Source organism: Atractosteus spatula, chromosome 4 (genome assembly GCF_055471065.1).
Source record: "Atractosteus spatula isolate fAtrSpa1 chromosome 4, fAtrSpa1.hap1, whole genome shotgun sequence".
NCBI classification, from domain to species: domain Eukaryota; kingdom Metazoa; phylum Chordata; class Actinopteri; order Semionotiformes; family Lepisosteidae; genus Atractosteus; species Atractosteus spatula.
Genome location: NC_142709.1, coordinates 5850594 through 5861726, shown reverse-complemented (window position 1 = coordinate 5861726; position 11133 = coordinate 5850594). Strand labels below are relative to the sequence as shown.

Sequence of the window (11133 nt, the reverse complement as noted above, 5' to 3'; positions counted from 1 at the left end):
GCAGTCAGTTTGTAAAATCTGTTTTCTGATCTTTCTTCTGGGGTTGTAGAGATTATTGACTCCTGCAAAAGCAAACTATACCAGGATTTCACAACCGAACTGGAAATCACTAAGGTTGTACATGTCTGTTTATCTATAGTTAACCATTTGCAGAAGCAAATGGTTCAAACAATTATTTGTTTGATTAACGTTAGTGTCACAGATGGACAGAGAAGTTTTTTAAAATAACCTGTAATAATTAATTCTTCTCCGAAATCATAAGCCATGATTTAATACAATTGTGTCAGTTACATTAAACATGACATGTGGCATTTTCGATTAAGATGAGTATTAACCTCCCTCCCCCTCAAATTTCCTTCACACAATGCAATAATTCCATATATTCAAGTGTTTGAAAAAAAGTAAAGTTGTGTGCTTCGCTCTTTCTTTCTACGTTTCAGGGTGGAAGTGGCATCTACAGTATTTATTCCTTAAAAGCTCGCCAAACTGGGCTATTTCCCAGCTCTAACACAGACAGACAATCATACCTGTTACTCCGTCATAATTGCTGTGACTCTATAAAGGACTGTAAGAACTCTTTCACTTATTCTGTGGAGCTTAAGGGAGGCTGTCACTTCCTCTTGTCAGACCAAGAGATGAATGGAACATGAGAGTGTTCTGAATTAGCACAACCCCTTGAATATAGTCTGGGGTGGAGCGGTGGCTCTGTGGCTAAAAATCTGCGCCTGTGGAGGGTTGCCGGTTCAAATCGTGTGGCGGGCAGAGGAAACCTACTCCATTGGGCTCCTGAGCGAGGCCCTTCACCCCAGCTGCTCCAGGGGCGCTATATACATGGCTGACCCTGCGCTCTGACCCCAAGCTTCTCTCCCTGTCTGTGTGTCTCATGGAGAGCAAGCTGGGGTATATGAAAGCCAAATTCCTCATGCAAGAAATTGTATAGGGCCAATAAAGTGATCTTATCTTAGTCTGCACTGGTAAGCCAAATGTAGACATTGTTGCCGAGGTGCTAAAAAGGAAACAGAAAAACATGGATAACTTTATTTCTGAACAAGCTTAGCCATCCCTCTGGTCCCGTGAATGTTAGTATTTCAAAGTGCAAATATAGTTTTTCCTCACACAGGTGAGTGAGTAATTTAATATTGGTTCAGAATTTAAGGACATTGCAGTCAAACGATTTGCACAGGCGTTCCATGCCTTCCTGCTAGACACTGTACACTCTTCACTGATCACCATGATCGTCAATCCTGTGGCAAATGCTCAGGCCTCTGACGTTTCAGCTGAAAAGTGAAACATCCAGAGACAATTAATCTCTCGATGTCTTAGTAATGAAGCAATTAACAGAGGCATTCCTGTCCCATGCAAGGTCACAGGGCTCCCACCCTGAACATATCCCAGAGTACTGTGCTCCAGGCTGTGGCTAAAATACTAAACCACTGGCCCTGTTGATAGGCAATAATGCACATTTTGTATCGACTCAGATCCTGAATACAAAGACTTCTAGCAAGCAAATGAGCAAGATGGGTGAAAGGGTCTCTTGTCAGTTCCAGCCTTGCTTACGTTCCTATGTTGCGGCTTATACTGCTGAAGTACTGCTGGGATAGGAAGCACTGATTTTCCAATATACTGCTCATGACAACACGTCTTGCTGCTGAATGGACCACTAACTCAACTAAGACACAAGGACCGAATAAAACAAAATCTCTTCAAACACTCAATGAGGGCTTAGTAAATACTAGCCAGTTACACTAGGAAAATATCAGCAGTGCTTGTTCCCCTCAAATCCATTATCATCAAGACCCGCAAAGTCACAATCAAATCCTCTCTCGGGAAACAACGGGTTCAATGGTAGATCTGCAGGTTCATCAACCTCCTGTTGATGTTCAAGTTCAGGGCCTTCTGTGTTTGGTAGAATGACATCATCTCCAAGCAAACTAAACCATGATAAGACAAGGCAAGCTTTGAATGGAAGATCTGTAAAAACAAACAGTGAAAAGACATGTTAACAAAGATCAAGTATCTCTCTGTATCCACAACATGCTCAGCATTTTCAGTGTCATCAAAACCATCTAGGGTCCAAGAATGCAAACACCAATCTGAATGAGACTTAAGAAGACACAAGATTTGATCAAGGAGAGAGAAGCTCTTAGCAGTCATCGGAACATTTAGAAGAACACCTTAATGAAGACACCCGTGTACAGTAGTAGACACTGGTCTCAGCTCCACTTCACAACAATCAGTCAGCTTTGAACCTGGGGAATGATAGAGAGAATTTTCACCTTTTCATCCATCAGAGAATAGATTTGCAAGAAGCCACCTGGATTGTCTCCTTCCACTTGCTGAAAAGCACTTTCCACTCCTCTTAAGGTGGCTTCAGACTTTCAAAAGGCCCAAAAGGATCTTCACTGAGGTTTACAAGAGAATGGGACTGACCCTTAAGTCACTCAGAAGATAAAGACCCTCTCCAGCTCTGGCAAATTCAGATTCACAGGAAGACTCTAGAATTCATTAAGCCTTTCTTGCACCGTGGAGAACATTTCTCACAACAAGATCTGTCAGTCGTAATTCCTGTCCTGTTCCATGGAGCTGAGACATAGACAACTGTAATAGACCTCCCTTCAATGGTTGCATAGCAGGGGAAATCTGGACATAAAATTGTCCCTGTTTCGAGGAGGTTAGAGAGTCGATGGACCACCCTGATGTTATTATATCTTCCATTCCTTGATGTTAGTTCGTAAGAGGTCACACCTCCCACAGATAGTAACAGTGGAAAAATCCTGATTCTATCAAACTTGTTTCTCTGGTCTGCTCAAAACTGTCTTCTGTCTTTCCAGTTGGCTGGCATAACTACCTTTCAAAATTATTGCACCCGATTGCACCCTGAGATTTTGCGTTTCACTGTTAAGCAGGTTGTGACAGTCTGAATAGACAGGCCTTGTTTGTATGTCTTTTTATGGGCCCATAGTGTTGACAGTTACAGCAACACACAGAAGAAATCAAATCTGTTTCAAAAGCAGTTGTCTTGAAAGATCTTTCAAATACAGCCAGAAGGCCGTGTGTCTTTTTCCAAGCTGATACAACACAAATCTGGGTGATGTAACAGAGGCCATCCACTTCATTGCAGCAACTATCTCATCTAAATATCCAACTCCCAAAGCAAGGCTTTTATCTGTCTCAGATCCGTTACATACTGAAGGCAGAGGAAGGACGTCAAGGCCAGGAGGAGGAAGTGAAACATTGACAGGAGGTTTTGGGAAACTACTGCCTGTCAAGGAGGAAGAATCTCCTGCAAACGTCTCAGCAGCTTCACACCATACGATGACGACATGAGACAGGAAGGCAGGGACAGAAGAGTACTGAGCTCACTCAGTAGGCCCGGGGCCTCAAAACACTGTGTTGCTGGATTTCTTGATTTGCGTTTTTCCCTGTTGTCATACCTCTTTTACGAAAAGGTTTTTAACTGGGAGGCTTTATCAGCGTGTGGGGTACAAAGGAAGCAGCAGAAAGAAAAAAGTCCCCAAGATGTGAGAGGAAGGCTCCACAGCTGAAACATTGTGTTTTTTCTTCCTTCTTTTTGCTTTTCAGTGTGGCATTAACCTCTCCTTGTTCCCATGAGCAACTGCTGAAAACGTGATCTTTTCCATGGAGCTGAGATTACTGACAGGAGATCGCTGACCCTCACAGAACAAACACTACTGTTATTGTACTGTGGCTGACTCGGAGTTCGGACAGCCAACTTTTTGCAGTTGCTCTAAAATGTTCACATCTCCAAAGGGTTTGATGTTCTCAAGGGAATTCATAAAACCTTAATGTTCCCCCAATTTAAAGTGTATGGTAGCATTGAACTTTTGACAGTCCACATTTGTTGACAACATCATTTTTAACTACAGTCCCACACAATTAAGAAATCAAGCATGAACAGTAAAATTTAACTATCACCACTGAAACCATTAAAACCATTAAACTACTAAAACCATTCAAAACTATTCTGAATTCAGAAAATGTTTCCAAAGTATTTTTTGCTGCTGTGCAGCTTTGGTACAGTAGGTTTTGTTTATTCCATCTACTTAATACAGTATTTGTACAATGTGGCCAATACTTTTTTTATTAGAAATACTCTTTTTTTAGTAATCCAATAGACTAGGATATCATAAAGAAAAGAAAAAAACCATGAAGTAAAAATCGTGGGGTTTTTTTGTGCTTTTAGACACACATTTGATTTCAAAAGAAAAGAGCTTGCCCAGCTCAGTTCGTCTATCTTTAAAGCGCTTACACGGACTGCAGGAATCCGACAGAAGAAGAAAAATTGACATTGTACTGTAGGTCTAGGTTTGTCTGCAAAGTACATTAGCTGAACGAGCACGACATACAGTAAACGCTAATGACAGCAGAGTTTGACAAAGAAACGGCATGTCATCGTGTAAAAACAAGCTGCTAACCTTGTCCTGCTGAGGAACAGGACAGTACTCTTTGTGAGATACAGTACTGGTCACAGATAAGCAGAACGAGAAGAGCTAGCGATGGCGCAATCAGACCCACTGTGTTCTTTTCGTTGGTAGGAGAAAAGGTCCTGACGTGGAGACCTGTGCGTTTTCACTGTTTTTAGGCCTCTCTCGTTTCCCCTGTCATGCTGATCTTTGAACTTTTTGCTGCCATCTGCCTTCAATCTGGAGGGCTCGATTCCTAGCTAAACTGCAATGGCTCGGCTTTTGCAGATCTGCCTTTTCTTCGCTGCGCAGGCATCAGTAGGAGCCGAGGGTATGTTGGCTTTCGTAATACTGTCACAAGATCTGTTATTTTTCTTTGTTAAAATTCTTTTTGTTCAGCCGGTGGTTTTTTTTTCCCTCGGATGTTTTTTTTTAAACGAACCTTAGTAGAAGAACCCAGCTCACAGTTTGTAACTATAGTCTGGGATGACATTTGGGGGAAAATATTTAAAGAAGTAGTTTAAGGTGAGCCATGCTAGAGGTATTTATCAATATTTGATACCTAAATACAATTGTAGGCTGTGGGCCAAAGAAGATTCGCATAACTGCCACGGCTAGTGTTTTCTTTTTCGACTGAAGCGTGAAATATCAAAGTATAGTAAATGGACATAGCCTGTGTTTTCAGTGTTTGTGGACAAAGAGAGGGCAAGCCAGGTCTTCAGCAGGAACCGCCGGGCGAACACTCCCTTCGAAGAGTTTCGGCAGGGCAACATAGAGAGAGAATGTCACGAAGAGAGGTGCAGCTACGAAGAGGCGAGGGAAGTGTTTGAAAACACCGAAAGAACGGCAAGTACAGTTCTGTGCAAAAAGGGGCGCTTAAACGGTGGTCACTTGATTAATGCCACCATAAACTGGAAGAAGATGGGCTTTCTTCGTACTGTACAGTACGTGTGACACGTTTTTTTCTCTTTTCCTAGGATGAATTTTGGAACGTGTATTTTGGTAAGAACCCCAGATATGAACATTTGTGTGTCATAAGCTTTATTAAAAAAAATTTAAATACATCGGGTCACAGGCAAGGTGGATTAAATGAACACAGACCGTCAGTTACATGTGAATCTCCAGGGTTGTGATATTTGGTAGCTTATGATCTCACACCTGAACTTGGTAAATAAGTGTGGCGGTTCATACTGTATTTCTCTCTTGATTCGTTATGTGAGTTAGTGGATGTTAAAATATTGCATTTTAATGGAGGGAAAGTGAGAATCAGTGACATTCTGTCCCTGTGTCCATGCAGTACTGTACGTTGGCACAAGGAGAATTAATGCAGTCTTGAAAATACTCACATAGTGTCAGCACTCCCTATTCTTTTGTCATCAAAATGTTTTATATAGAACACTAAATTATGAAGATGTACACTACTGGGGAATGTATCTGGGTAGTTGGACCAATGACATTAGGAAGCACAACAATTAGTAATTATCCCTTAAATAATTGTAAAATGCAGATTTCAATGTACTGCTCTTAATGGAAAAATAAATAAGGAGTTGATGATACAGCCTCACAAATACATTTTACTGAAGGATCAACACAATGTTTGGGAAAGACTGAGTGCATAATCCATAATGTATATTCTATAGTGTGCTTATTTCAATGAAAAAAACAAATTACTGAAACAGAAACTGCAGAAATAAACAGAAACTGCAAAAAAAAATTACACTGTTGGAATCCATTCTGGATTAATTTAAGTGAAATGCTTAGATACAGACTGATGTATCCACCCTTTTAAAAATAGTAATCTCTTATTTGTTTATGTTATTTTCTTGTGTGTATTGCATGATATTTTAATTTTATATATCAAAGAAAGATAAGCAAATGCCAGACATGTCTGAGAATTAACAATATATTGTAGGAAAGTGTATTGGAGGAAATTGGTTTTTAATCTTCTTTAAACACACAATGGTACTAAATCATTTAAAGTTGTTTCTAAAAATTAAATAAAAACGGTATATCCATTGGATTTTATCATTCTCATCGTTATTCTCCCCAAGGTTTCTAAGAGAAGGAAATGCGACTAAACTGGGCCTCTTCACTTCCCTCTCTGCCTTGTGTTGGTAGATGATTGATGATCTAAACTGGGGCTCCATTCCTCAGATTCTCTGGACAGGCTGTCTCTTAATCAAACCGCTGCTGGGCTTGAGGGCAGTTTAGACAGGAATGGGCTCGTTCAAGGAGAGCCTGGAAGGGGTAACTCCTTCAGAATTCTGAATTCTGTGAGATTTTTATTATACATTTGCTCCAAAAATAAATATACTAAAGACCTGTCCCAAACAAATATATACAGCATACAGTACATAGACGGTGATAAACTAACAAATGCATTGAAACATTCTGTGGTGAAGAATTCCGTCTTAAGGCGGTCTCAACCTCTGAATGCAAAATAAAGCAAATAAAGGCTAAAGCTCAGTGAGTCCAGCTGCAGACTCATACGGATGGAGATATACTGCACCTGGACCTCACAGGATATCCTTAGTAGATACCAGGCTTTGCAGGGGATGTTGGCTAATCTCTCAGCTATGACAGCTAGCAACCTCCTCTGTACCTCCGCTTTGGAAGAAGGAAGACAACAACAGAGAAAGTAAACACGAAATGAGATAAATGGCTTCCTGAATGGCCCTGCAAAGACCAGTGAGAATAAAATCAAATGGTGCCATAGGGCTGAGAGAGCACAATGGCAGAAGGTCAGAGAGATGTACAACCAGGAGGAGAATGAGAATCTGAAGTGTAAATTAGCGGAGTGTGATCCTCTGTGTGGAACCAGTAATACACTCAGATTCAGTCCAGACAGCAGACCCTCAAGGCAATTTAGGCACATCAGTAGAATCAACTTGCGATCAAGTGATATTCAGCAAGGAAGAGTGAAAGTATTTTTCTTCGTGAAGAACTTGCTGACTTGATGGGGGGCAACGTGTTGTGCAATAATCAAGAGTCTTTGTAATTTTCCAAGGACCATATTGATGAGGGTTAAAAGACACTACCATTCCGTGTAGTAGCTTCTTGTTTCCAACCAGCAGTTGTTTTCACATTGTGTCAGTCTACACACACACGTGTCATCATCTCAGAACTCACAAACCCCTTTCCCCCAGACGGCGATGCCTGTAAATCCCAGCCCTGCCTCAATCGTGGGAAATGCAAGGATGGCATCGGAGCTTACAGCTGTCTCTGTGAAACTACCTTTCAAGGGAAGAACTGTGAAATCGGTAGGTGGGCAAGTACACTATATTATAAACTCTGAACCATTAATCATTCTGGAGTCTGACCCTGATCTGTGATCTTTTCTGACCCCCAACCAGAGATTCCAAAGCTTTGTGAAAACAACAACGGGGGCTGCCAACACTTCTGCAAAGTGGTAGATGACAAAGTCACGTGTTCCTGTGCCACGGGCTATTACCTTGATGAAGACAGGAAGAAGTGCTTGTCTGACAGTAGGTATTTTCAACACAGGACAGATAACTCGCACGCCGTACTTTGTAAAAAACAGTACCTGTAGCTATATTGTATTTGGGATCACTTTACACACCAGTAATACAAAAAAATCGAGCAATTTATGAGGCACTGGTACAGCACTGTAAAACTGAGGAGCAGAAATTCCATTCCAGTGGGCTGCCAGTTGTGAGTTGCAGGGTGATATGGCTGCTGGCCCTAATTTTTGCTGTTATAAGAGGGATAAGAGCCAGCGAGCAGAGGTAGAACTTCTCATAATGTCGGACTCGATCCCGTTAATCAACGAGCACTTCAGAGAGAGCAGACAGAGCAAGAAAGTGGCAGCACAAATCCAGAACTGTCTGTCATCGGCAGTAATCAGTTTATTACCAAATCAAAGTTGTTGTCAACTGGCACAGTATACCATACAAGTCTAATTCTGGGAATTTGGAAAATGATAAAAGGATAGTAAACACTGATGCACAGTAGGTCTAACTGCTACTGTTCCAAAGTGGCTTCTGTCTCTGATATGGGTTTTCCTGAAATTAATGTGATGAAAGATTTGTTCTTTCAGCAGGGATTATTGGCACGCAATTGTGAAGGTGTATGGAGCTCATTATGAAACCTCAGAATATTGTTACATCAGAGTCTCATTGTTTTTGTTTAATCTCAAGTGTTACCTGGGGCGCTGAAAAAGAAATAAATGACTAGTCATTTCGTAAACAGGACTGCAGGGGCTCTTTGCTACATGCTGCTACACCAAACATGTGGCTTTCACCTGAAAGTCCTCCTAAATGTTCAGTCATGAAATTCAACTTTCCTGCTTTGTTTCCACTACAGAAGAGTTCCCTTGTGGCGTTCTGAAGACTTCACTGACCAGGACATCCTTAGTAGATACCGACTTTAGCAATGATACAGAGATCCTGAACAGCACGGTCACACCTGATATTGAAGATCCCATTATATTAAGCAGTGCCAACTCAGATGGGAGGATAGTCAATGGAAATGAATGTCCTCCTGGACACTGTCCCTGGCAGGTGAGTAGGTCAGGCAAAAAAAACACATCATTTTAATACTGCCAAGATGTGAATGCAAAGCTTACGAATAAAGCTAACATTTTACAAGGCTGTTTGTTAAAAATTCTGAACCCCGTACAAAAAGGTACCTTCCAAGGCCATTGTAAACTACTTGTATTTCTTCAGAGCACACTCCAGCAGCCAAGCCACAGATAGATTGCTGTATTTTTTCTTCTATCTTTTGAAGGTGGACTATAAAGAACACCAGGACTGAAAGAAATAACATATATACTTTCTATAATGATCAGGAAATTAGCAGTCATCCATTTTTCCTCATGCATTTGCAAGCTGCTTATACATATTTGTTTTGCTGCAGCACTGTATATGCATATTTGAAGACATGCAGCTCAGATGTTTTCTCTCCTTCTGGTACTCTCCACCTTGTCCTGCTTTGATCTCTGTGTTAGTTTCTCCACACGCTGCTTTTGGCCGTGCTGATCGTCTTGCTTCAAAAGAGAAGAAGCACAGAAAGCAGAGTGGCTGAGAGCACTCACAACAGGATATCGAAGGAGCAGAGATAGATGCTACAACATCCTTTTCAGTTGTTGCCTTGTAAATTTGCAGTCCCAGGTGTATAGTTGAACTTGTTTTTCAGCCAGGGGTAAGTCAGACAACTGAATGAAATTAAGACAGAATTTGAATGAAATTAAGAAAAAAAATGAAAAATAAAAAAACCACCGGTTATGAAGAGTACATAAAGCTTACAGGACTGAACCAACAATACACTACCTGGATGCAAATTGTAAATAATTGGTACAGTATGTCATTTGCTCTTTCATGTTATTTTTCTTTTTGTTTTTACTTTTTTAGGCTCTTTTAATAAATGAGGAGGGAGTAGGATTTTGTGGTGGGACCATTCTGACTGAACATATTATATTATCAGCCGCGCATTGCATGAGAGAGTCTAAGTCCTTTACAGTAAGGCTTGGTATGTGTCTGTTTTTTTTTAATTATATTTGAGGATTCAATAGCGTACAATGTTTGTGTTTCCTTATCTAATTTTTCCTCTTTCAGAGTGAAGTATATTTAATCAGTCAGTATATTGTTTAGACCAATAGTCAAGTTACATTGTAATAATGAGTTACCCAGTTCACTTGTGTGAAGCCGTTCATACAGTGTAAATGGAGTTTGTTTGCCCTCAGCTCAGCGTGTTAAGCCAAATGTATTATGATGAAAACATAAAGCTTTTTTTAACATATTGAAAAACAGACCTAATATGCTTTAAAATAAATATTCACTGTTTCTTCAGAAAAGGTACCATGGGAACTTTGATTTTCCAAAAGTATTGGCTAATAATAATATATACAGCACTAGAACAACTGTTCATATTTATGCCCTAAATTTCATATAAATTCCAAATTTAATATCCCTAAATTTCAGGGGACTATGACACAGAAAAGACTGATGACAGTGAGGAAACATATCCCGTGGAGAAAGTGATCATTCACAATAAGTACGTCACGGACACCTACGACAACGATATAGCCATCATCAAGCTGAAGGCGCCCATCAGATTCACCAAGTTCATCATTCCGGCTTGCCTTCCTGAGAAGGATTTCGCCGAGAAGGTCTTGATGAAGCAGAACGACGCCCAGATCAGCGGCTTCGGGCGCACTCACGAGAGAGGCAGGCAGTCCACCATCCTCCAGAGGCTCACAGTCCCCTACGTGGACAGGCACGTGTGCATCGAGTCCAGTCAGGCCCTGATCTCCGCTAACATGTTCTGCGCTGGCTATGACAAGGTAGCCAAGGATGCCTGCCAGGGGGACAGTGGTGGTCCCCATGTCACACAGTACAAAGACACGTGGTTCATCACTGGGATAGTGAGCTGGGGGGAGGGCTGTGCCAGGGAAGGCAAATATGGGGTCTACACACAGGTGTCCAAGTTCCTCCCATGGATCAAAGCAGTTATTAAGTACTTCGGTAAAGCATGACCTTGCCTTTGCTTCTGATTTGTTCACGATTTTACACCGGGCAAACAGAATGACTAATACTACTAATTTCAGTATCTGATGAATTGAGTAATGTGTGAATTTTAAGCGTGGCTCTGTATCTCAGTCTTTTTCCATGGCAGTGGAATAACCCTGAAAAGAAATTAAATGAAGATGCTGTTTACAGAAAGCATTAAAGGTCTCGTTTGCTGATTTTGT

The 11133-nt window shown here is 41.0% G+C and overlaps 1 protein-coding gene across 1 annotated transcript; it reads left to right on the top strand.

Annotated features, from left to right (window-relative positions):
- Positions 1-4531: 4531 nt before the first annotated feature.
- On the top strand, positions 4532-11106 carry f10 (coagulation factor X). Its single transcript, XM_088912485.1, has 8 exons — positions 4532-4755; positions 5110-5270; positions 5402-5426; positions 7571-7684; positions 7778-7909; positions 8748-8944; positions 9794-9911; positions 10364-11106. Exons 1-8 carry the CDS (start codon positions 4695-4697, stop codon positions 10915-10917), a joined length of 1362 nt encoding a protein of 453 aa, XP_088768611.1. The 5' UTR covers positions 4532-4694; the 3' UTR covers positions 10918-11106.
- The last annotated feature ends 27 nt before the right edge of the window (positions 11107-11133 follow it).

What these genes read in the sequence shown, in the direction of transcription:
- f10 (XM_088912485.1), top strand. Translation starts at nt 4,695, where the DNA reads ATGGCTCGGCTTTTGCAGATCTGCCTTTTCTTCGCTGCGCAGGCATCA. An exon ending in GGCATCAGTAGGAGCCGAGG is followed by an intron (nt 4,756 to 5,109) that starts GTATGTTGGCTT and finishes CTGTGTTTTCAG; the next exon opens with TGTTTGTGGACAAAGAGAGG. An exon ending in GTCCTTTACAGTAAGGCTTG is followed by an intron (nt 9,912 to 10,363) that starts GTATGTGTCTGT and finishes CCTAAATTTCAG; the next exon opens with GGGACTATGACACAGAAAAG.